Source organism: Ambystoma mexicanum, chromosome 13, assembly GCF_040938575.1.
Source record: "Ambystoma mexicanum isolate Mex_15411 chromosome 13, UKY_AmexF1_1, whole genome shotgun sequence".
NCBI lineage: Eukaryota > Metazoa > Chordata > Amphibia > Caudata > Ambystomatidae > Ambystoma > Ambystoma mexicanum.
Window position 1 is genome coordinate 74,289,615 of NC_090938.1, and position 27,017 is coordinate 74,316,631.

Consider the following 27,017-nt stretch of genomic DNA (forward strand, 5'->3'; position numbering starts at 1 on the left):
CTTACGCTCACATTAGTTTGCATGGAGCAATTGTGACCTTCCATGCTGGAAGGGGGAATTCAAGCTGCATCCAAATTATTTTTGCTCAACATGTTTCTGTGACAATTAATACAGTGTAAGGTTAATTTATTATGAACTGGTATTTTATTTTGCAATGTGGATTCTTTTGCAAGGCATAAGCAAATTATTATTAAACACATGACACCCAACTCAAAACTTGAACAAATATTCATATAAGCTAAGGTTGGGAATATGTGTGTTCAATTGCTTAAATTGCCCACATACTGGTATCACCATATAACCAACGTGTGTGATCCTGGGCAAATCATTTAACCTCATTGCATTTTATTTGGAGCCTCTGTAAGTGATTCAGTTCTCAGCTTATGTTGGCGTTCCATGCTATTATTAAAGTAAGTCTCACTCATGGTTTAATGCTATAGAGGTGCCACATATATACTAATACTGGTGCCAATCAGGCATTTCTCACCACAAAGTTATTTGCCTCTCAGCTTACTCATGGTGCCTTCTTGTAATGTCACCTGCCATGCTGCCTCTGAGTGTCAAAGACTGATGGTGCTCCTTGCAAGGCCTTGTTCTGCTAGGCCACCTCTGTTGGTGTCAATGCATAAGCAAATTAGGATAATTAGGAATTCTGCATGTATTTTGTTCCAGAGATGCAATGTTAACTGTGATTACAGCATCACTCCAGATTCCTCCCACTTCCTAGAGATGCTATAATTGTGATTAGCCCACCGCTCAAGATTCCTAACATTTCCAAGTAATGCAATGTTAACTGTGATTGGCCCATCCCTCCAGATTCCTCCCGGTTCCAAGAGATAATGATAATGATATTTTATCTATATAGCGCCTTAAGTGCTCAACCTACTGAGCTATCTTACTGGCTAGATGCAATATTAACTGTGATTAGCCCATCCCTCAAGATTCCTCCTGGTTCCAAGAGATGCAATATTAACTGTGATTAGCCCATCTAAGCCCTCGCAGGACAAGGCCGTGGTTTGAGCTACGCTGGTTCGCAGGAGACGCTGCCCGATTTACACGTAACACGATTGTTATGTCCACGCTACCGAGCCTATTTAATCCAAGGTTCGGACCTTCTGCGGCAAAGCCATAGCAGGACATGGCTGCAGTGTTGAGTGATGCATGTTCGCAGAAGACGCTGCCCGCTTTACACCTAACACGTTTGTTACATCCACACTACCAAGCCTATTTAAACCAAGGTTCGGACCCTCTGCGGCAAAGCACTCGCAGGACAAAGCCACGGTGTTGAGTGACGGAGGTTTGCAGGAGACGCTGCCTGATTTACCCGTAACACGTTTGTTATGTCCACGCTACTGAGCCTATTTAATCCGAGGTTTGGACCCTCTGCGGCAAAGCCCTCGCAGGACAAGTCCATGGTGTTGAGTGACTCAAGTGTTTGGCGACTAAGGGGTCAGCGACGCAGACAGTGAGTGCGGACGATTCAAGCTTCTGTCTGCGGCCGCCAGGTAAGAAGTTGGGGAGTTTGCTTGCCTGCTCTGTGCTTCTTAGCCCTTCCGACTGTACCCTTTCTCTGACTGCATCCTTCCCCTCCCCTGCAACCCATGCCTCTGCCTCTGCCCCTTGCTTGGTGCGCCCCCTTCCCCTTGAGCCATACCTTGCTGCCCACTCCCACCCCCAAGCTCCCCTCTCGCCCTTCCTTCTTGTCCCCCCTTGCACCCTCTACCTGCTTGGCCCTTAGCATTCCTTGAACGCGTGCTCATCCGTGCCCCTCTATCCCTGGATGTTACAGACATTCCCTCACCACTTTCATCCTTGCATCGCCCGCGCTGCGCCTCCCTGACCTGCGTGGTCCCTTGCAATCTTCGACTTGGTTGTCTCCATGCCACTTAGATCCTTGACTCTTCTTGCGCTGTGCATCCCCTGACCTGCGTGGTCACTTGCAAATTTGATCGCGTGTGCCTCCACGCCCTCTCCCTCCCTGCCTTCCCACGTGATCCCGACTTGCATGGTCCCTCGTAATCCTGCGATCATGTATTGCTTTAGAGCCCTCTCCATCCTCGGCCATGCTTTTGTCTGCACGTCCTCAGATACCCCATGAGCATGTGTGTCTTAGTGCCCTTTCCATCGTAGACCACGCTTGCACCTGCTCATCCTCAGCCCGTGTGGTCCCTCGCAATCCGTGATCGCGTGGTTCTTCGCACTTTCCACCTTGGTTCACTCGCAGTTCTGTATCCCTTACCGCATGGTCCCTCGCAACTCCCAATCGCGTGTTCCTCGCAACTCCCGATCGCGTGTTCCTCGCACTTTCCATCCTGGTTTCGTTTGCAGCTGCGTGTCCCTGACTGCATGCTCCACCGCAACTCCTGATTGCGTCTGCCTCCCGCCCTCCCTTCTCGAGCCTCTTCAACACCCCCCAGTGTCATTGCCCCCTGTGGGTCCTACCCTTGCCTTCCCCTTGCCCATCCCTCCTCCATCTGCTTCCCTGCCCCTTGGCGTTTTGCCTGTTTTCAGCTGTGCTCTTCTATGTATTTTCCTCATTGACTGCCATGTTTTGGATTATATTGCTTTGTGTTCTGCTGTATTCTTCCTTCCTCTAGGTCTTCCTTGTCGACTGCTCTCTTCTTTGTGTATTGTTCTGTGTTTTTCCTCATTGACTACCCTCTCTTGCATTATATTGCTATGTGTTCTGCTGTATTCTTCCTTCCTCTAGGTTTTCATTTGTCGACTGCTCTGTACTTTTGTATACTGTCCTGTGTTCTGCTGTGCTCCACCCTCTTCCAGGTTTCTTTTAGTGACTGCTCTGTTCTTCATGTTCCGGTAACCTGATTGTTGTTCTCTGGATGTGTTTTTTCTGCTTGCTCTTCCATCGAAGCTCTTGTCGAATTAGTTTAAATTATTCACTATTTGTCTTGTCCCTTACTGTCTCATCTGCTTCCACCCCTCCTTGTGTCCTCCCTTAGTGTCTCCCCCCTAACGTTCCCCTCCACCTCTCTTCCCCTCTTCCTCTCTCCTCTTTCCACCACCTCCTCTACGGTGCTCTCTGTCTGTCCAACTGCTTCTATATTGACTATCCTGCTCTCCTTACTAAGTCTGGTAGGAAGAAGTTCAAAAAGGATATTCTGGTCTCCAACCCAGGCCTCCCTATAGCTGACACCTATACCAGTGCTTCCTCCAGACAGACCCTCACCGACATCCTCTTTGTCATTCCTTTGCTAGATCTATGGACTCTTCATATGGTCTCTGTGCTCTCTCCTTTCTTTTCTTCGTCCATTAATTGTGGCACCCGGTGGGAGGCCCTTCTGCCCCCTTACACTCCTCTAAGGTCATCATTAATGTTTACCTGAATGGCACCTACTTGTTCCAAGGCTCTTAGGCCAACCTTCTCTTTGATAGACGCTCCTGCGCCTCATCAATTTCCTTTCTTCTCCTGCCGTCCCTTCTCTCCCTTCTTCGGCTTCCTTACGTTCCCCCCTGCCTCCTCCTTGGCTACCTTGCCCTCTCTTCCTTCCTCTTCTGCCCTCCCTCTGACTACTTCTACTCCTCTGCAGGGCTTACCTCTGATTTGTACCCCTCCCCTGAAGTCTTTCAAGGTTAGCAACCTTCTCCATATTGCCACTCTCAACTCTCGCTCACCCGTCAAACACGCCCCTGACATCTCCCGGCTCCTGGAAGAACTTGACCTCGATGTGCTCGGTCTCACTGAGACATGGTTCTTGGCCAGCTTTGTCACAAGCTTTGACACTCTCCTCCCTGATGGCTACAAGATCCTCTCTGGGCCCAAATCCAACCGTTCCGAAGGGGGTGTTGCCTTGATCTTCCCGGAGTGGATTCCTGCCTCTGTCATTCCTATGCAGGCCTACTCCTCTTTTGAACGCCTTGTTTGCAAGCTTTCTCTCTCTCCTGGCCACTCTCTTACCAAGGCTACTATCTATCGGCCACCTGATTAGATCACCTCCTTCCTCACTGAGTGGGTGAACCTCTCCTCCTACCTCCTTCCCTCGACCACTCAACTCCTCCTACTTGGAGACTTCAAAATCCACCTGGATGCTTCCTGTCTCTCCTCTGTACTCTTCTGCGACCTCTGCGACTCTCGCTTTCTTTCTATTCTTCCCTCTGGGCCTACTCACTCTGCAGGGCACTCTTTGGATGTTCTGATCTCCTCAGACCTCCCCCTCTCTAACCCTCTCACCTCTCCTCTCTCCTGGAGTGATCACTTTCTCCTTTCCTCCCACCTCTCCCTCTCTACCCCTCAGGCCAAGCCAACTCCGGAACTGCAACCTACCTTCTCGGTCATCCGACCCATGAAGCATGTGTCAGTTGAGGCTTTTGCCTCCACTTTCACTCCCCCTCCTCCACCTCTGGCTGACTCACATCCTGATACAGCCCTTTCCATGCTCCACTCTGCTATCTCTGATACTCTTGATGTTCTTGCCCCTGTCAAAGCCAAGTGCCACTCCTCCCTCTTTCTCTTCCTTTCCTCTGTTCTCCCCTGAAGAGGTTTCTAGACAAGTCCGATCTTTGAAAGTCTCGTCAAAACAGGTTCTTCCCTGTTCCTCTAAAACCATCAAGGACCACATCGACACTCTCGCTCCTGCCTTGGCCGACTTCTACAATCACTCCTTTGCCACGGGAGCCTTCCCTTCCCCAATGAAGAAACCCTCTGACGACCCCTCCTGCCCAGCTAACAATTGCCCGATCTCCATCACTCCTTTCCTGGGCAAACTCATGGAAAATCTGGCCATCTCCCAACTTAATCTTCACACTGAATCTGTTGGTTGTCTCCATGACCATCAGTCTGACTTCAGAGCAGCCAGAAGCACAGAAACTGCTCTCCTGAACATCATTGAAGACCTGCTCTCTAACTTTGATTCTAATCTCCCCTCTCTCCTCATCTTACTCGATCTCTCTTCTGCCTTTGACACGGTCAACCATGCCATCCTGCTCAACTGTCTCTGTGATAACCTGTGTATCACCGATCAGGCCCTGGCCTGGCTGACCTCTTTCCTCTCTGACCGACACTCCCAGGTCCAACTTTGGTCCTTCCTTTCCTCTATCTCACTGGCACCTCTTGTCCACTGCATCGCCGCTCTCTGCTCGAACTTTCAGTGCTATGCGGATGGCACTCAGCTCGTTTTCAGGCTCCCCTCTGCCACCTCTTCTCCCTCTCTCAACTCAGACTGTCTGTCTGCTATCCAGGAGTGTTGTGCCACCAATGATCTCTGCCTTAATGCCAGTAAGACGGAGATCCTGCTCCCACCTGTGAGGCTAAGAACCTCAGGGTCATCTTCGACTCCACACTCTCCTTTTCTCTTCACATCTCTGACGTCTCTAAGAAGTCAAACTAACAACTGCACCTCCTTAGAGGTATTCTTCCTTTCCTCACCTTCCCCCCAAAGCTCACTGTCTCTAGAGCTCTGGTTCTCCCCAGGCTGGACTACTGCAACAGCCTCTTTCTAATTATGCCTGCTTCTACGATCCGTCCTCTGCAACTCATCCAGAACAGGACTGCGAGACTTGCCCTTGGCCTCAAGCCCAGGGATCGTATCTCTCCAACGCTGAAATCTCTTCATTGGCTCCCTATGGCTGCAAGGATCAAGTACAAGACCCTGTGCATTGTCCACAAGGCCTTCTGGGGCCTGGGGTCTCAATACCTCCAAATTGAGCTCTTTGCTCCTCAACCTCCAACTCCCCCAGGGTCAGTCGCTTCTCCAAGCAACGAGTTGGTGGTAGATCTCTTTCTTCGACTGGGGCCTCTCTCTGAAACAGCCTACCTGCCTCTCTGACACTTGAGGAGAATCATCTCTGGTTCCAGAAGCACCTCAAGACCTTCCTCTTTGCTTCTGCCTTTTCTCTTTCTCTCCCCTGCTGATCTCCTCTCTGATACTGCACTGGTCACCCTCTGAATTCGGGCCCAGGTCCCTACCCGCCGAGTTGCACACCTGCACTGCCTCCTGGCAACCCTTGAACTTGGGCCTGGATCTGCAACCCTAGTCCCCTTACCTGCACTTACTGGACACTCGCTGTCTGCACTTACCCTTGCACTTGCCATCTGCTGGCCGCACTTCTTGTTTTTGTTGTATCCCATGTACAGCAATGCCACCCTCCCCTAGTACTTTTCCCCTCCCCTCTCCCCTGCACTTGCACAATCTCAATGTCATTTGGCCTAGTAAGATTGTTGTCTCTATCCTTCCTCTGTCCCCCTTCCTTGCCTTGTTGCGCCTTGAAACACTTGTGTATAGGCACGTTAGAAATGCCATATCATATCATATCATCTCTCCAGAGTCCTCCTTTTTTCAAGAGATGCAATAGTAACTGTGATTAGCCCACCGCTCCAGATTCCTCCCATTTTCAAGTAATCCAATTTTAACTGTGATTAGCCCATCCCTCCAGATTCCACCCGGTTCCAAGAGATGCAATATTAACTGTAGTTAGCACATCCCTCCAGATTCCTCCCGGTTCCAAGAGATGCAATATTAACTGTGATTAGCCCATCTCTCCAGATTCCTGCCAGTTCCAAGAGATGCAATAACAACTGTGATTAGCCCATCTCTCCAGATTCTTCCCATTTCCAAGTAATCCAATGTTAACTGTGATTAGCCCATCCCTCCAGATTCCTTGCGGTTCCAAGAGATGCAATATTAACTGTGATTAGCCCATCACTCCAGATTCCTCCCACTTCCTAGAGAGGCTATAATTGGGATTATCCCACTGCTCCAGATTCCTCGCATTTCCAAGTAATGCATTTTTAACTGTGATTAGCACATCTCTCCAGAATCCTTCAGGTTCCAAGAGATATAATATTATCTGTGATTAGCCCATCCCTCCAGATTCCTCAATTTCAAGTAATGTCATTTTAACTGTGATTAGCCCATCTCTCCAGATTCCTCCCGGTTCCAAGAGATGCAATAATAACTGTGATTAGACCATCCCTCTAGATTCCTCCCATTTCCAAGTAATGAAATTTTAACTGTGGTTAGCCCATCCCTCCAGATTCCTCCCGGTGCCAAGAGATGCAATATAAACTGTGATTGGACTATCCCTCTAGATTCCTCCCATTTCCAAGTAATGCAATTTTAACTGTGGTTAGCCCATCTCTCCAGATCCCTCCCAGTTCCAAGAGATGCAATATTAACTGTGATTAGCCCAACTCTCCAGATCCCTCCCGGTTCCAAGAGATGCAATTTTAACTGTGATTAGCCTATCTCTCCAGATTCCTCCCGGTTCCAAGAGATGCAATAATAACTGTGATTAGACCATCCCTCTAGATTCCTCCCATTTCCAAGAGATGTAATATTATCTGTGATTAGCCCATCCCTCCAGATTCTTCAATTTCAAGTAATGCAATTTTAACTGTGATTAGCCCATCTCTCCAGATTCCTCCCGGTTCTAAGAGATGCAATAATAACTGTGATTAGACCATCCCTCTAGATTCCTCCCATTTCCAAGTAATGACATTTTAACTGTGGTTAGCCCATTCCTCCAGATTCCTCCCGGTGCCAAGCGATGCAATATTAACTGTGATTAGACTATCCCTCTAGATTCCTCCCATTTCCAAGTAATGCAATTTTAACTGTGGTTAGCCCATCTTTCCAGATCCCTCCCAGTTCCAAGAGATGCAATATTAACTGTGATTAGCACAACTCTCCAGATCCCTCCCGGTTCCAAGAGATGCAATAATAACTGTGATTAGACCATCCCTTTAGATTCCTCCCATTTCCAAGTAATGAAATTTTAATTGTGGTTCGCCCATCCCTACAGATTCCTCCCGGTTCCAAGAAATGCACTATTAACTGTGATTATACTATCCCTCTAGATTCCTCCCATTTTCCAAGCAATGCAATTTTAACTGTGGTTAGCCCATCTCTCCAGATCCCTCCCAGTTCCAAGAGATGCAATTTTAACTGTGATTAGCCCATCTCTCCAGATTCCTCCCGGTTCCAAGAGATGCAATAATAACTGTGATTAGACCATCCCTTTAGATTCCTCCCATTTCCAAGTAATGAAATTTTAATTGTGGTTCGCCCATCCCTCTAGATTCCTCCCATTTCCAAGTAATGAAATTTTAATTGTGGTTAGCCCATCCCTCCAGATTCCTCCCGGTTCCAAGAAATGCACTATTAACTGTGATTATACTATCCCTCTAGATTCCTCCCATTTCCAAGTAATGCAATTTTAACTGTGGTTAGCCCATCCCTCCAGATCCCTCCCGGTTCCAAAGATGCAATATTAACTGTGATTAGCCCATATCTCCAGATTCCTTCCGGTTCCAAGAGATGTAATATTAACTGTGATTAGAGCATCACTCAAGATTCCTCCCACTTCCTAGAGATGCTATAATTGTGATTAGCCCATCTCTCCAGATTCCTCCCACTTCCTAGAGGTGTTATAATTGTGATTAGCCCACCACTCCAGATTCTTCCCACTTCCTAGAGATGCTATAACTGTGATTAGCCCATCACTCCAGATTCCTCCCACTTCCTAGAGATGCTATAATTGTGATTAGCCCACCATTCCAGATTCCTCCCACTTCCTAGAGATGCTATAATTGTGATTAGCCCACCAGTCCAGATTCCTCCCACTTCCTAGAGATGCTATAATTGTGATTAGCCCACCGCTCCAGATTCCTCCCACTTCCTAGAGATGCTATAATTGTTATTAGCCCACCGCTCCAGATTCCTCCCACTTCGTAGAGATGCTATAATTGTGATTAGCCCACCACTCCAGATTCTTCCCACTTCCTAGAGATGCTATAACTGTGATTAGCCCATCACTCCAGATTCCTCCCACTTCCTAGAGATGCTATAATTGTGATAAGCCCACCATTCCAGATTCCTCCCACTTCCTAGAGATGCTATAATTGTGATTAGCCCACCGCTCCAGATTCCTCCCACTTCCTAGAGATGCTATAATTGTGATTAGCCCACCGATCCAGATTCCTCCCACTTCCTAGAGATGCTATAATTGTTATTAGCCCACCGCTCCAGATTCCTCCCACTTCCTAGAGATGCTATAATTGGGATTAGCCCACCGGTCCAAGTTCCTCCAACTTTATGGAGAGGCTATAATTGGGATTAGCCCACCGCTCCAGATTCCTCCCACTTCGTAGAGATGCTATAATTGGGATTAGCCCATCGCTCCAGATTCCTCCCACTTCGTAGAGAGGCTATAATTGTGATTAGAGCATCACTCCAGATTCCTCCCACGTCCTAGAGATGCTATAATTGTGAGTAGCCCACCACTCCAGATTCCTCCCACTTCCTAGAGATGCTATAACTGTGATTAGCCCACCACTCCAAATTCCTCCCACCTCTTAGAGATGCTATAACTGTGATTAGCCCACCACTCCAGATTCCTCCCACTTCCTAGAGAGGCTATAATTGGGATTATCCCACCACTCCAGATTCCTGCCACTTCCTAGAGATGCTATAATTGTGATTAGCCGATCACTCCAGATTCCTCCCTCTTCCTAGAGATGCTATAATTGTGATTAGACCACCACTCCAGATCCCTCCCACTTCCTAGAGATGCTATAACGTTGGTAAAGCATCACTCCAGATTCCTCCCACTTCCTAGAGATGCTATAATTGTGATTAGCCCATCTCTCCAGATTCCTCCCACTTCCTAAATATGCTATAACAGTGATTAGCCCATCTCTCCAGAGTCCTCCCACTTCCTAGATATGCTATAACTGTGGTTAGAGCATCACTCCAGATTCCTCCCACTTCCTAGAGATGCTATAATTGTGATTAGCCTATCTCTCCAGATTCCTCCCACTTCCTAGAGATGCTATAACTGTGATTAGCCCATCTCTCCAGATTCATCCCACTTCCTAGAGATGCTATAACTGTGATTAGCCCATCTCACCAGATTCCTCCCACTTCCTAGATATGCTATAACTGTGATTAGCCCATCTCTCCAGATTCCACCCAATTCCTAGAGATGCTATAATTGTGATTAGTCCACCACTCCAGATTCCTCCCACTTCCTATGGATGCTATAATTGTGATTAGCTCACCGCTCCAGATTCCTCCCACTTCCTAGAGATGCTATAATTGGGATTAGCCCACCGGTCCAGTTTCCTCCAACTTCATGGAGAGGCTATAATTGTGATTAGCCCACCGCTCCAGATTCCTCCCACTTCCTAGAGATGCTATAATTGGGATTAGCCCACCGCTCCAGATTCCTCCCACTTCGTAGAGAGGTTATAATTGTAATTAGAGCATCACTCGAGATTCCTCCCACTTCCTAGAGATGCTATAATTGTGATTAACCCACCACTCCAGATTCCTCCCACTTCCTAGAGATGCTATAACTGTAATTAGCCCACCTCTCCAGATTCCTCACAATTTCTAGAGATGCTATAATTTTGATTAGAGCCTCACTCCAGATTCCTCCCTCTTCCTAGAGATTCTATAACTGTGATTAGCCCACCTCTCCAGATTCCTCCCACTTCCAAGAGATGCTATAACTGTGATTAGCACACCACTCCAGATTCCTCCCACTTCCTAGAGATGCTATGCTGTGGGTAGAGCATCATTCCAGATTCCTCTCACTTCCTAGATATGCTATAATTGTGATTAGCCCATCTCTCCAGAGTCCACCCACTTCCTAAAGATGCTATAACTGTGGTTAGAGCATCACTCCAGATTCCTCAACCTTCCCAGAGATGCTATAATTGTGATTAGCCCACCGGTCCAAGTTCCTCCAACTTCATGGAGAGGCTATAATTGGGATTAGCCCACCGCTCCAGATTCCTCCCACTTCGTAGAGATGCTATAATTGGGATTAGCCCACCGCTCCAGATTCCTCCCACTTCGTAGAGAGGCTATAATTGTGATTAGAGCATCACTCCAGATTCCTCCCACTTCCTAGAGATGCTATAATTGTGAGTAGCCCACCACTCCAGATTCCTCCCACTTCCTAGAGATGCTATAACTGTGATTAGCCCACCACTCCAGATTCCTCCCACTTCCTAGAGATGCTATAACTGTGATTAGCCCACCACTCCAAATTCCTCCCACTTCCTAGAGATGCTATAACTGTGATTAGCCCACCACTCCAGATTCCTCCCACTTCCTAGAGAGGCTATAATTGGGATTATCCCACCACTCCAGATTCCTTCCACTTCCTAGAGATGCTATAATTGTGATTAGCCGATCACTCCAGATTCCTCCCACTTCCTAGAGATGCTATAATTGTGATTAGACCACCACTCCAGATTCCTCCCACTTCCTAGAGATGCTATAACGTTGGTAAAGCATCACTCCAGATTCCCCCCACTTCCTAGAGATGCTATAATTGTGATTAGCCCATCTCTCCAGATTCCTCCCACTTCCTAAATATGCTATAACAGTGATTAGCCCATCTCTCCAGATTCATCCCACTTCCTAGAGATGCTATAACTGTGATTAGCCCATCTCACCAGATTCCTCCCACTTCCTAGATATGCTATAACTGTGATTAGCCCATCTCTCCAGATTCCACCCAATTCCTAGAGATGCTATAATTGTGATTAGTCCGCCACTCCAGATTCCTCCCACTTCCTATGGATGCTATAATTGTGATTAGCCCACCGCTCCAGATTCCTCCCACTTCCTAGAGATGCTATAGTTGGGATTAGCCCACCGGTCCAGTTTCCTCCAACTTCATGGAGAGGCTATAATTGTGATTAGCCCACCGCTCCAGATTCCTCCCACTTCCTAGAGATGCTATAATTGGGATTAGCCCACCGCTCCAGATTCCTCCCACTTCGTAGGGAGGTTATAATTGTAATTAGAGCATCACTCCAGATTCCTCCCACTTCCTAGAGATGCTATAATTGTGTTTAACCCACCACTCCAGATTCCTCCCACTTCCTAGAGATGCTATAACTGTAATTAGCCCACCACTCCAGATTCCTCCCACTTCCTAGAGATGCTATAACTGTGATTAGCCCACCACTCCAGATTCCTCACACTTTCTAGAGATGCTATAACTGTGATTAGCCCTCCATTCCAGATTCCTCCCACTTCCTAGAGATGCTATAATTGTGATTAGCCCACCACTCCAGATTCCTCCCACTTCCTAGAGAGGCTATAATTGTGATTAGCCCACCGGTCCAGAAACCTCCAACCTCATGGAGAGGCTATAATTGTGATTAGCCCACCGCTCCAGATTCCTCCCACTTCCTAGAGATGCTATAATTGGGATTAGCCCACTGCTCCAGATTCCTCCCACTTCGTAGAGAGGCTATAATTGTGATTAGAGCATCACTCCAGATTCCTCCCACTTCCTAGAGATGCTATGATTGTGATTAGCCCACCACTCCAGATTCCTCCCACTTCCTAGAGATGCTATGACTGTGTTTAGCCCACCACTCCAAATTCCTCCCTCTTCCTAGAGATGCTATAACTGTGATTAGCCCACCACTCCACATTCCTCACACTTCCTAGAGAGGCTATAATTGGGATTAGCCCACCACTCCAGATTCCTCCCATTTCCTAGAGATGCTATAATTCTGATTAGCCAATCACTCCAGATTCCTCCCACTTCCTAGAGATGCTATAATTGTGTTTAGACCACCACCCCAGATTCCTCCCACTTCCTATAGATGCTATAACTCTGGTTAGAGCATCACTGCAGATTCCTCCCACTTCCTAGCGATGCTATAATTGTGATTAGCCCATCTCTACAGATTCCTCCCACTTCCTAGAGATGCTATAACTATGATTAGCCTATCTCTCCAGATTCCTCCCACTTCCTAGATATGCTATAACTGTGAATAGCCCACCTCTCCAGATTCCTCCCACTTCCTAGAGGTGCTATAACAGTGATTAGCCCACCACTCCAGATTCCTCACACTTTCTATATATGCTATAATTTTGATTAGAGCATCACTCCAGATTCCTCCCACTTCCTAGAGATTCTATAACTGTGATTAGCCCACCTCTCCAGATTCCTCCCACTTCCAAGAGATGCTATAACTGTGATTAGCACACCACTCCAGATTCCTCCACCTTCCTAGAGATGCTATAGCTGTGGGTAGAGCATCATTCCAGATTCCTCTCACTTCCTAGATATGCTATAATTGTGATTAGCCCATCTCTCCAGAGTCCACCCACTTCCTAGAGATGCTATAACTGTGGTTAGAGCATCACTCCAGATTCCTCCCACTTCCCAGAGATGCTATATTTGTGATTAGCCCATCTCTCCAGATTGCTCCCACTTCCTAGATATGCTGTAACTGTGATTAGCCCACCTCTCTATATTCCTCCCAAATCCTAGAGATGCCATAACTGTGATTAGCCCATCTCTCCTGATTCCTCCCACTTCCTAGAGAGGCTATAACTGTGATTAGCCCACCACTCTGGATTCCTCACACTTCCTAGAGATGCTATAACTGTGATTAGAGCATCACTCCAGATTCCTCCCACTTCCTAGAGATGCTATAACTGTGATTAGAGCACCACTCCAGATTCCTCCCACTTCCTAGAGATGCTATAATTGTGATGAGCCCACCACTCCTGATTCTTCCCAATTCCTAGAGATGCTATAATTGTGATAAGAGCACCACTCCAGATTCCTCCCACTTCCTGGAGATGCTATAATTGTGATTAGCCCACCACTCCAGATTGCTCCCACTTCCTAGAGATGCTATAATTGTGATTAGCCCACCACTCCAGATTCCTCCCACTTCCTAGAGATGCTATAATTGTGATTAGCCCACCGCTCCAGATTCCTCCCACTTCCTAGAGAGGCTATAATTGTGATTAGCCCACCGCTCCAGATTCCTCCCACTTCCTAGAGATGCTATAATTGGGATTAGCCCACCGCTCCAGATTCCTCGCACTTCATAGAGAGGCTATAATTGTGATTAGAGCATCACTCCAGATTCCTCCCACTTCCTAGAGATGCTATAACTGTGATTAGCCCTCCACTCCAGATTCCTCCCATTTCCTAGAGAGGCTATAATTGTGATTAGCCCAACACTCCAGATTCCGCCCACTTCCTAGAGATGCTATAATTGTGATTAGCCCACCATTCCAGATTCCTCCCACTTCCTAGAGATGCTATAATTGTGATTAGCCCACCGCTCCAGATTCCTCCCACTTCCTAGAGATGCTATAATTGTGATTAACCCACCGCTCCAGATTCCTCCCACTTCCTAGAGATGCTACAATTGTGATTAGCCCACCGCTCCAGATTCCTCCCAATTCCTAGAGATGCTATAATTGGGATTAGCCCACCGGTCCAGATTCCACCAACTTCATGGAGAGGCTATTATTGGGATTAGCCCACCGCTCCAGATTCCTCCCACTTTCTTGAGATGCTATAATTGGGATAAGCCCACCGCTCCAGATTCCTCCCACTTCGTGGAGAGGCTATAATTGTGATTAGAGCATCACTCCAGATTCCTCCGACTTCCTAGAGAAGCTATAATTGTGATTAGCGCACTGATCCAGATTCCTCCCATTTCCTAGAGATGCTATAATTGTGATTAGCCCACCGGTCCAGATTCCACCAACTTCATGGAGAGGCTATTATTGGGATTAGCCCACCGCTCCAGATTCCTCCCACTTTCTTGAGATGCTATAATTGGGATAAGCCCACCGCTCCAGATTCCTCCCACTTCGTGGAGAGGCTATAATTGTGATTAGAGCATCACTCCAGATTCCTCCGACTTCCTAGAGAAGCTATAATTGTGATTAGCGCACTGATCCAGATTCCTCCCATTTCCTAGAGATGCTATAATTGTGATTAGCGCACTGATCCAGATTCCTCCCATTTCCTAGAGATGCTATAAATGTGATTAGGCCACCACTCCAGATTCCTCCCAATTCCTAGAGAAGCTATAACTGTGATTAGCCCACCACTCCAAATTCCTCCCACTTTCTAGAGATGCTATAACTGTGATGAGCCCACCACTCCAGATTCATCCCACTTCCCAGAGAGGCTGTAATTGGGATTAGCCCACCACTCCAGATTTCTCCTACTTCCTAGAGATGCTATAATTGTGATTAGCTGATCACTCCAGATTCCTCTCACTTCCTAGAGATAGTATAATTGTGATTAGACCACTACTCCAGATTCCTCCCACTTCCTAGAGATGCTGTAACTGTGGTTAGTGCATCACTCCAGATTCCTCCCACTTCCTAGAGATGCTATAATTGTGATTAGCCCATCTCTCCAGATTCCTCCCACTTCCTGGAGATGTCATAACTGTGATTAGCCCATCTCTCCAGAGTCCTCCCACTTCCTAGAGATGCTATAACTGTGGCTAGAGCATCACTCCAGATTCCTCCCACTTCCTAGAGATGCTATAATTGTGATTAGCCCATCTCTCCAGATTCCTCCTACTTCCTAGAGATGCTATAACTGTGATTAGCCTATCTCTCCAGATTCCTCCCACTTCCTAGAGATGCTATAACTGTGATTAGCCCATCTCTCCAGATTCCTCCCACTTCCTAGAGATGCTATAACTGTGATTAGCCCATCTCACCAGATTCTTCCCACTTCCTAGAGATGCTATAGCTGTGATTAGCCCACCACTCCAGATTCCTCACACTTCCTAGAGATGCTATAACTGTGATTAGAGCATCACTCCAGATTCCTCCACTTCCTAGAGATGCTATAACTGTGATTAGCCCACCTCTTCAGATTCCTCCCACTTCCTAGAGATGCTATAACTGTGATTAGCCCATCTCTCCAGATTCCTCCCACTTCCTAGAGATGCTATAACTGTGATTAGCCCATCTCACCAGATTCTTCCCACTTCCTAGAGATGCTATAGCTGTGATTAGCCCACCACTCCAGATTCCTCACACTTCCTAGAGATGCTATAACTGTGATTAGAGCATCACTCCAGATTCCTCCACTTCGTAGATATGCTATAACTGTGTTTAGCCCATCTCTCCAGGTTCCTCCCAATTCCTAGAGATGCTATAACTGTGATTAGCCCATCTCTCCAGATTCTTCCCACTTCCTAGAGATGCTATAGCTGTGATTAGCCCACCACTCCAGATTCCTCACACTTCCTAGAGATGCTATAACTGTGTTTAGAGAATCACTCCAGATTCCTCCACTTCCTAGAGATGCTATAACTGTGATTAGCCCACCTCTTCAGATTCCTCCCACTTCCTAGAGATGCTATAACTGTGATTAGCCCACCACTCCAGATTCCTCCCACTTCCCAGAGATGCTATAATTGTGATTAGACCACCACTCCAGATTCCTCCCACTTCCCAGAGATGCCATAACTGTGGTTAGAGAATCACTCCAGATTCCTCCCACTTCCTAGAGATGCTATAACTGTGATTAGCCCATCTCTCCCGATTCCTCCCACTTCCTAGAGATGCTATAACTGTGATTAGCCCATCTCTCCAGATTCCTCCCACTTCCCAGAGATGCTATAACTGTGATTAGCCCACCACTCCAGATTCCTCACACTTCCTAGAGATGCTATAACTGTTATTAGAGCATCACTCCAGATTCCTCACACTTCCTAGAGATGCTATAACTGTGATTAGCCCACCTCTCCAGATTCCTCCCACTTCCTAGAGATGCTATAACTGTGATTACCCCACCACTCCAGATTCCTCTGACTTCCTAGAGATGCTATAACTGTGATTAGCACACCACTCCAGATCCCTTCTACTTCCTAGAGATGCTATAACTGTGATTAGCCCACCACTCCAGATTCCTCCCACTTCCTAGAGAGGCTATAATTGTAATTAGCCCACCACTCCAGATTCCTCCCACTTCCTAGAGATGCTATAACTGTGATTAGCCCACCACTCCAGATTCCACCCACTTCCTAGAGATGCTATAACTTTGATTAACCCACCACTCCAGATTCCTCCCGCTCCCTAGAGACGCTATAATTGTGATTAGCCCACCACTCCAGATTCCTCCCCCTTCCTAGAGATGCTATAACTGTAATTAGGCCACCACTCCAGATTCCTCCCGCTTCCTTGAGATGCTCTTACTGTGATTAGCTCACCACTCCAGATTCTTCCCACTTCCTAGAGATGCTATAATTGTGATTAGCCCACCACTCCAGATTCTTCCCAATTCCTAGAGATGCTACAACTGTGATTAGCCCATCTCACCAGATTCCTCCCACTTCCTAGATATGCTATAACTGTGTTTAGCCCATCTCTCCAGGTTCCTCCCAATTCCTAGAGATGCTATAACTGTGATTACCCCATCTCTCCAGATTCTTGCCACTTCCTAGAGATGCTATAGCTGTGATTAGCCCACCACTCCAGATTCCTCACACTTCCTAGAGATGCTATAACTGTGATTAGAGCATCACTCCAGATTCCTCCACTTCCTAGAGATGCTATAACTGTGATTAGCCCACCTCTTCAGATTCCTCCCACTTCCTAGAGATGCTATAACTGTGATTAGCCCACCACTCCAGATTCCTCCCACTTCCCAGAGATTCTATAATTGTGATTAGACCACCACTCCAGATTCCTCCCACTTCCCAGAGATGCTATAACTGTGATTAGCACACCACTCCAGATCCCTTCTACTTCCTAGAGATGCTATAACTGTGATTAGCCCACCACTCCAGATTCCTCCCACTTCCTAGAGATGCTATAACTGTGATTAGCCCACCACTCCAGATTCCTCCCACTTCCTAGAGATGCTATAACTGTGATTAGCCCACCACTCCAGATTCCACCCACTTCCTAGAGATGCTATAACTTTGATTAACCCACCACTCCAGATTCCTCCCGCTCCCTAGAGACGCTATAATTGTGATTAGCCCACCACTCCAGATTCCTCCCGCTTCCTAGAGATGCTATAACTGTGATTAGCCCACCACTCCAGATTCCTCCTGCTTCCTTGAGATGCTATTACTGTGATTAGCTCACCACTCCAGATTCTTCCCACTTCCTAGAGATGCTATAATTGTGATTAGCCCACCACTCCAGACTCTTCCCAATTCCTAGAGATGCTATAACTGTGATTAGAGCACCACTCCAGATTCCTCCCACTTCCTAGAGATGCTATAATTGTGATTAGCCCACCACTCCCGATTCTTCCTAATTCCTAGAGATGCTGTAATTGTGATTAGAGCACCACTCCAGATTCCTCCCACTTCCTAGAGATGCTATAATTGTGATTAGCCCACCACTCCAGATTCCTCCCACTTCCTAGAGATGCTATAATTGTGATTAGCCCACCACTCCAGATTCCTCCCTCTTCTTAGAGATGCTATAATTGTGATTAGCCCACCGTTCCAGATTGCTCCCACTTCCTAGAGAGGCTATAATTGCGATTAGCCCACTGCTCCAGATTCCTCCCACTTCCTAGAGAAGCTATAATTGGGATTAGCCCACCGCTCCAGATTCCTCCCACTTCCTAGAGAGGCTATACTTGTGATTAGAGCATCACTCCAGATTCCTCCCACTTCCTAGAGATGCTATAATTGTGATTAGCTCACCATGCCAGATTCCTCCCACTTCCTAGAGATGCTATAATTGTGATTAGCCCACCGCTCCAGATTCCTCCCACTTCCTGGAGATGCTATAATTGTGATTAGCCCACCGCTCCAGATTCCTCCCACTTCCTACAGATGCTATAATTGAGATTAGCCCACCGCTCCAGATTCCTCCCACTTCCTAGAGATGCTATAATTGGGATTAGCACACCGCTCCAGATTCCTCCCACTTCGTAGAGAGGCTATAATTGTGATTAGAGCATCACTCCAGATTCCTCCCACTTCCTAGAGATGCTATAATTGTGATTAGCCCACCACTCCAGATTCCTCCCATTTCCTAGAGAGGCTATAATTGTGATTAGCCCAACGCTCCAGATTCCTCCCACTTCCTAGAGATGCTATAATTGTGATTAGCCCACCATGCCAGATTCCTCCCACTTCCTAGAGATGCTATAATTGTGATTAGCCCACCGCTCCAGATTCCTCCCACTTCCTGGAAATGCTATAATTGTGATTAGCCCACCGCTCCAGATTCCTCCCACTTCCTAGAGATGCTATAATTGAGATTAGCCCACCACTCCAGATTCCTCCCACTTCCTAGAAATGCTATAATTGTGATTAGCCCACCACTCCAGATTCCTCCCACTTCCTAGAGATGCTATAACTGTAATTAGCCCACCACTCCAGATTCCTCCCACTTCCTAGAGATGCTATAATTGTGATTAGCCCACCACTCCAGATTCCTCCCACTTCCTAGAGATGCTATAACTGCGATTAGCTCACCACTCCAGATTCCTCCCACTTCCTAGAGATGCTATAAATGTGGTTAGAGCACCACTCCAGATTCCTCCCACTTCCTAGAGATGCTATAACTGTGATTAGTCCACCACTCCAGATTCCTCCCACTTCCTAGAGATGCTATAAATGGGTTAGAGCACCACTCCAGATTCCTCCCACTTCCTAGAGATGCTATAACTGTGATTAGTCCACCACTCCAGATTCCTCCCACTTCCCAGAGATGCTATAAATGGGTTAGAGCGCCACTCCAGATTCCTCCCACTTCCTAGAGATGCTATAACTGTGATTAGCCCACCACTCCAGATTCCTCCAACTTCCTAGAGATGCTATAAATGTGGTTAGAGCACCGCTTCAGATTCCAGTTGTGGTTGGATTTGGGGGGCACTGGGCGCAATGCATGTGGTGGGGAAAGGAAGTAGCGGGGGGTGAAGTAGGGTTCAGGGTTGAAAATCCCTGAGTCAAAGAGTTGGGGGCGTGGATGCGGTGGGGAGAATCCCTCAAATTGTCATGATCCCAGCCTTGAAGACTGCACAAAATTGGCCTAAAATCTGTTTTTTTTCGGTGAAGCCTTCAACAGTCAGGATTATGCCAAAGAACCCTGAAAACAGGCAGATTCCACAGGAATCCTCTTTTTGCATAGGGAAATCTCACGCAGGCATAGAACCGGGTGATATTGTTGGCACACGAGGAACACGTGCCGGAAACATCATTTCTGCTTCGTGCAACTAAACTGCCTCTAAAAAGAATGGTCTATGCAGACTATGCAAATGAAGGATTCATGGCTTATGCTGCTTCTATGAAGTACTTGTACACTCCGGGGCACAATTACACCATTGTGTGCATCACAATGCCATAGACAACGTATCGCACATACTAACATGAACAAGAAAGCTACATATAGAAGGAGGTGTCATGTATAGACAGATGCATTTGTTCTCCTGCTTCCTGCCGTGAAACCCTTCAATTAAAGAGCTAGCTTTTGAATAGGTATTAAATGAAACCTTTCCTGCAGACTACAGTTCAAAATGCTTTGAATTCAATGATAAATTTTGATATTCTATATGGTGACTGGGTTCAGTCCTGTTTAGAGTTGCTTTTATCAGCGCAGTGAAGGCGGTTAGAGGGAGATGGACGCTTTGGGCGCAGGATCACACAGCTCGGTGTAGTCAGGAAGCTGGGATTTGAAATGAAGTATGTCTCCGCCTATCTATTTACATGCATATGCAATGGGATTTATAAAGTGCAAACTGGAAGAAACGGAGTGCTGTACATACAGGATGCACCGCGGGGAGATTAAAAGTATGGTTGTGTGGGGAGCAGAGCAAAGGGAAGGAGGTGCCTGGGTGCATGAGGTGATGACAGAGCTCAGAGGGGGAGAGCTAAGGGTGATTTGACAAATCTGTGAAGTAGCTTTTCCAAAAATGTACTCGATAGACAGTTTATCCATCCTCCTTAGTCATGAGAGTTAAGTCTAGAAATACAAAGCTGTACATTGAAAATAAATAAAACATAATTAAGCGGACATATTTGACAAACTAACAGTACTTGTGGCTCGCATTATTGTTTGATGGGAAGAAGGGCAGGTGTTTGTAACAACCCAATCAATGGGCCTCACTCCAAGCTTTAATAAGGGGGGGAGTGGTGAGCACCACACTGTTAATCCATTTGTAGTAAATTTAGGTAGTTGCTTCAACAATTATTTTGATGTTTTAACCTGGAGCTGCCATCCCAAACTGGCCCCGTTGCACAAGGACCACATAAATACAAAAAAGAACAAATAAGGTGACTACACCTTATTAAAACTGGCGCTTCACAGTTGGCCCCCGATCCGAGGGGCTGTAAATTTCAAACGAGGATTTCAAAACAGATTTTCTTCAGTATTAAATCTCTTTAAGCAAATATTGAGTCCATATATGTATAACAGGAAATGTTTATTCACATTCCTGTTGTGTTTTCTCCAAGTAGTGCTTATTTTCAATGTACAAAGTTGAGCGATCATCTCAGGCTGCCATAAATATACATTTGCCAATGCATTTCGGAAAAACCTTCATCAGGGCTGTATATGGGCAATATCTAGCTCAATAAGGCTCTCACTGTTTAAATGGGATGCATAATTTATACAAAATAAACAAACAACATCAACATGATAAACCGGTAATGTGTAATGCAGCACATACTATACGTTGTTGATACAATCGATTCGCCCCATGGTAGAAAGAAAGACAAAACAAAAGGTGCGCTTCAGTTAACTTGCTTTGGAATATGTACTGTCTAAAATATCTAAATAGGGTGCAAAAGCTCGTCCTACCTGATTTCGTGTCATTTTCTTATTTGGAATACGTGTAAGAACGTATAGAATTATGAGCCTCTGTTGGGAGACAAACAAACTCACTCCAAGCTTGCCACCGGATTTCGAATTGCAGAGTGACGCTTTAAATCCCTGTTCATGTAGTACTCCATGAGGGGATTTGCCGTCATTACCGCCACCAGGGCTTTTTTTTCCCAGTAGGGCATCTGCCTTACCACCAGCTTGTAGCTGGAGGCAGCGCAGTCGCCCCACCGGCAAACCCATAGTCAGCCGGTTCAGTAAAGTGCCGCTATCCACGAATACTGGCACGTTTTTACTAGACCGGCCGATTTAGAATGAAGCCCAATGTTTGTTCTCAATGATCCCAAATTGTCTTCATTTTTTGTAAATGACATAAACTAAAGCAAGGGCTGGATTGGTAAAATTCCTAGTTCTGCATCCTCTAAGTGGCATTTGCAAAACATTGCCAGACATTTGAAAATGAACAACATTTGGCTATTATTATATTGCAACTGAAAATGTGTTGTAAATTGGGTCGAGCGAGGCTACATTTCTGATCAGATCCCACCTATTCAGTAAGTAAAAAAAGAAGTTCTTAATCTCTATTGCTCGCTCACCCACAAGACCCCCATGTCTTCGCTGCCTAGACCCACAAACCCTTGAGTGCAAAAAATGCGCAATTGAGTATAATCTAGACAAATTATGAGAAAGGCAAGCCCTGATCTATCATTGATCAATTTACCTGGTTGGCATCTTGATCCTCAAGTACCTATCGACGGCAATCGCCAGGAGCGAGAGGATTGAGGCGGTGGTGAACACAATGAGGTTGCAGCACATGAAGAGGCAGGAGAAGAAATGGGTCCGGACCCCAAGTTTGACCACGATGGAAATCGGGATCACGACCAAACCCACAGACATATCAGCCAGGGCCAAGGAGACGATGCAGCAGAAAGTAACGTTCCTCAGGCACCGGTTGCGCTTCACCACCCCGATGACCAGTGCGTTGCCCAACACTGCACACACCGCAATGACAGCTTCCACTGTGATGCAGACCACTTGATGAGCATTTTCACTTGACGTGCTGTTGGCCATGCTCGGCGAGGCGGGATCGCGCTACGTGTGGCGTAACAGAAGGAGTCCACCACACCCTGTTTTCATATCTCTGAGTAGGTGGTATGAGGAAGGAAATTGTTTCTTATTGTGCAACGTAGCCAAGCCAAGAACGCCACAGCGTCAAAGGTGAAGGTCACTCAAAAGACATCTTCTGCAGATAACTGAGCGTTGCAACTCCAAATAGATATTCAGTCAGCAAGGTTGCTTTGTGCCTGAATCGAGGAAGGTTCAAGCCAAACCTGGTGCTTTATCATCTAAACATATCATGCAATACCAGCTTTGAGGAGGGCTTGCCAGTACCAGTTGGTGGCAGTGTGTTCTTTGCAGCACCTGCAACCTGTGCTTCGCATGATCTCTGCCCGGCATCATGCCATGGTGTGGAGTTTGCTTGCCAGTGCCTTTCTCTATTAAGCGACTTCCACCTTATCTAGAACAGGAACTACCGTTTCCTCAGAGTGAGGGCTGATCTGGAGGGGGAGGGCTTACAGAGCCCATACACGAAGCCAGTATCAATGGAAGCCTTGCCGACCCTGCCTGCTTTTTCCCACATACCACTAGAGTGATGATATGGCGAAGTATAAAAGCTTATTAACACAACATATGATATTTTGTCTCCAGCTTTACCCTTAAGTCTAGACCCTGATTCTGTCACAGAAACTTTGCAATTCGTTGATTATTTTGTGTTCACAAAAGGCTGTTCCATTCTTTCTAAACCATATATATGACTTCATTTTTTCAAATCGTAAAATGGCTGCTAGTTGTACGAGTTAATTTGCAGGGAATCTGCTGCTTGCTCTGTGTTACATCCCCTCTCAATTGAGGATTTGTATTTCTTAGTGCGTTTATATGTTTATACGTTTATATGTTTTAACTGGTGTCACTTTATCTATAGGCTTCGCAGTTGTGTTGTGTTGTTGGTTTTCAGGACAGCCCAAGCGCCTCTCAAGTCCCTCCAACAGACTGTGGTCTGGTGAACCTGAGGCAAGGACACAATGGGGCTGATTCATAGAAAAAGTGCAAAGTCCCTGCAGAGTACTTAGCGCGTTTGCGCCTACTTGCGCATAAACGTTTTTTTACGCATCCCGCATATTCATGGATTGCAAAGCGCAAAGTTACCCGAGGCACAAAGAAAATCAACACTCCCCCATGAGACAAAAAACCACTGCCAAAGTACAAACTTTGGTCCACCATCCAGCACCCTGGCGGAATGGCGGACTGTCACCCCTAACTTCAAGCGGAACCTGGGTGATACTGCATACTGAGCCCCGTAACTCAAGGCCGCACCACAGCGATACTACATGCTGTCCTCCGTAACCCAAGGCAACACCCCAGCGAAACAGCGCACCATCACATCTAACTTCAAGTGGCACTCCTGCGATACTGCATCCTGTCCCCCGTAACTCAAGGCAGCACACCAGCGGTACTACGGATCATCCCCCGTAACTGAAAACAGCACCCTGGTGAAACAGCGACCATCACCCCTAGTTTGAAGGCACCTAAACTGCTGGCCTATACCCCTAAATCATAGTAGGCCCCTCAAGTCCTGACACCACCTATCACCCCCCTGACCTCTGCCACATCCCTCAGGCAGCTTCCTGCCAGTACACCTCTTCCCTACTCCCCCCTAACCTCTGCCACAACCCCCAGGCAGCCCTCTCAAGTCCTGACACCACCCCTCAACCCCCTGACCTCCGTCCGCCACAAAACCCAGGCAGCTGCTGCCCGACTATCCTGCTCCCACCACCCAGTTCATCTCCATCACAACCCCTAGACAGCCACCTGACAGTATACCCACTTCCCCACATGCCTGTGAACTCTGCCACAACCCCCAGGCAGACCCCTCAAGTCCTGGCACCACACCTGAATGCCCAGACCTCCGCCACAACCCCCAGGCAGCCCCTTACCTTTCTACCCTCCTCCCACCAACCCTTGACATCTACCACAATCCCCAGTCAGCCCACTGACAGTACACTCCCCTCCATAACACCCTCTAGCCTCCACCACGACCCCCAGGCAACCCCTCAATTCCTGACAACACCCTGCTGATTTCCACCACAACCCCCAGGAAGCCTCCTCAAATCCTGACTCCACCGCTCACCCGCCTAACCTCCCCCACAATCCCCAGGCAGGCCCCTGCCACTCTAACCACTTGCACCACCCCCTTGACCTCTGCCACAAACCCCAGGTAACACCCAGACAGTACACCCCCCTCCCCACACCCCTATGACCTCCACCCACTACCCCAGCCAGGCCCTGCTAGATTACACCCTACCAGTCCAATACTGAGAAACAACTTCCCTCATCTCCATTGGCTTGCCTCCAACAATACACTGGCCACATATCCTCCACCAACCTGAACAACTGGGGGCACTGCTGCAGAATCCATGGCCGTAGCCCATCACAGGGCTCCCTGGTACTTCACACTCAGTTGCACAGCAACAGGACAGTAGAATGTATCGCCAAGTACCCTGTGAATGCACCATTTGCACGTGACATAGTAATGCAATGTATACAGTGGTACATATGATTGTGCCCATGTGTCATTTGAATGACCTCACAGCGCTGTAGGTAAATGCCCTTGTAGGACCGAAGTCTGAGACATTACAGATAGTATTGAGTCATATGTAATGTGTATGTGTGTGCATAGTAGCTTGTACAAAGGAAGGAATGTAGGTAGTCAGGTAGGTAGCCAGAGCTGACAAAGCCGCTGCAAGTGACACAAGTAGAACAGGCATGTGGTTGGGCGATGTGAAGGCTGTCAGAGATTGTGAAAGTCAAGGATATGGATACTGGGTACAGCCAGACTGAAAAGATCTATCATGTGAAAATGCAGCATTTGAGTGGCAGATGTACAGCATGATAAGAGAGAAGATTTTGGGTGATTTCAGATGTGTGCAGGTGTGTGGCTATGCTTTGGGGGGGGATACAGCTATCGAATAACGAGTGCACAAGTGATGAGTGTATCCCAAACATTCACAGTGAGGCTCCAACCCACGTGACAGTCATAGAAAAAAATGCATTTCAAAAACATTCAAAAAGTAATTTTGCACATGGACAAAGAGATTGCAAAAAGTGTGTGATCAAGACTCAGAGACTTGTATTCAAAATATTGATACTGCAATAAGAAACTATGGGGAAGGGGAACATTTCCAGCAATGAAAATGAAAGAAAAGTCTAAAATGAAACCTAACACTAAGAACTATTTACACAGGCAGTGGGCTTAAATGTCTTTCAATGCTTCCTCCAGGGCCGAGTCACACTGCTCATCTTCTACCTGGTGGCAGGTTTGTGTTGTTGCTTGGAAGTCTTGCAGGCCTTCTATCATCCACCTCTCGTCCTCCTCCACATCCCTGCAAGCAGCCTCCAGGATGGCAGCTCGCCCCATTATCCGCCTCTCTGCCACCTCTGCCTTGGTCCTGCCAATGGATGCCTCTCTAGCCCGCTGCCCCTCCATCAACAGCTGCCTCCGAAATTCAACTCTGACGCAAACCATTTGCCAGAGCTGCCTCTGTTCCTCCTGCCAGATGTTGAACATGTCCTCTCTGATAAGCCTCCTCAGTGTTGATGGGCTCTGCATTGACTGCCTCCGCAAGCTCCTCATCTGCTACTGCCTGGCAGAGTGTAAGCTGTGCAGATACCCCCTCCAACGGGATGACACTTGTTGTGGGGTGGGTGAACAGCATGTGCAATGGCCTGAAGAGCCAACTGTCCAACCACTGCCTGCCCCTGCGTTGGTGCCTGGGCAGGCACAGTGACCACCCCATGTGACGTACTTGAGGATTCCACCAGAGGCAGGGACGTAGGCACTACCAGACCGGGTGGTATGGGTGGGATTGGTGCACAGGGAGTCGTGGTGGAATGTGGCATGGAAGGCTCCCTGGAGGACGACTGGTGCAGAGAGGAGGAAGTGGAGGAGGGGCAACTGTATGTACCACCCAAGAGAGACCACCCAAGAGCAGTGCTCTAACCAGCTGGCCCAGGTATTGGCGCATCGACTTGTGATGCTGAGCAAGCCCCCGGCGAGTAGCTGACACAGAATAACAAATCAGTGAGGCTCTTTTCTTTTATTTGGGTGCCTCTGCGTATTGCGTACTGCTTTTTTGTGCTTTTGGGGTGCATTGGAGCCTTGCTGGATCATGCATCTAAGTAGTCCATCACGGTGACTGCTCGTCATCATATTTTTTGGCTGAGACTTATTTTGGGTGTGCTTGTCATTCAAACATGAACCATGAGTGGAAAGGCTCCAAAAGGGAAAGGGAGAAGACAGGGACATGGTGAGGACACGTGTACACCAGCCCTGGGAGGACGAGGTCTGCCTTAGCCCACAGGTGTCCCGGAACCTGTACGTGGACATTGTAGAAGGCTGAG

General features: G+C 47.3%; 1 protein-coding gene across 1 annotated transcript in view; it reads right to left on the bottom strand.

Annotated features, from left to right (window-relative positions):
- Window positions 1–23,029, bottom strand: part of LOC138520890 (adenosine receptor A3-like) — a 40,181-nt gene extending 17,152 nt beyond the window's left edge. Inside the window, exon 1 of the mRNA XM_069633307.1 lies at window positions 22,279–23,029. Coding sequence (XP_069489408.1) covers window positions 22,279–22,628 — 350 coding nt within the window. The 5' untranslated portion in view covers window positions 22,629–23,029. The remainder of the gene's footprint in view (window positions 1–22,278) is intronic.
- Between the last annotated feature and the right edge of the window lie 3,988 nt (window positions 23,030–27,017).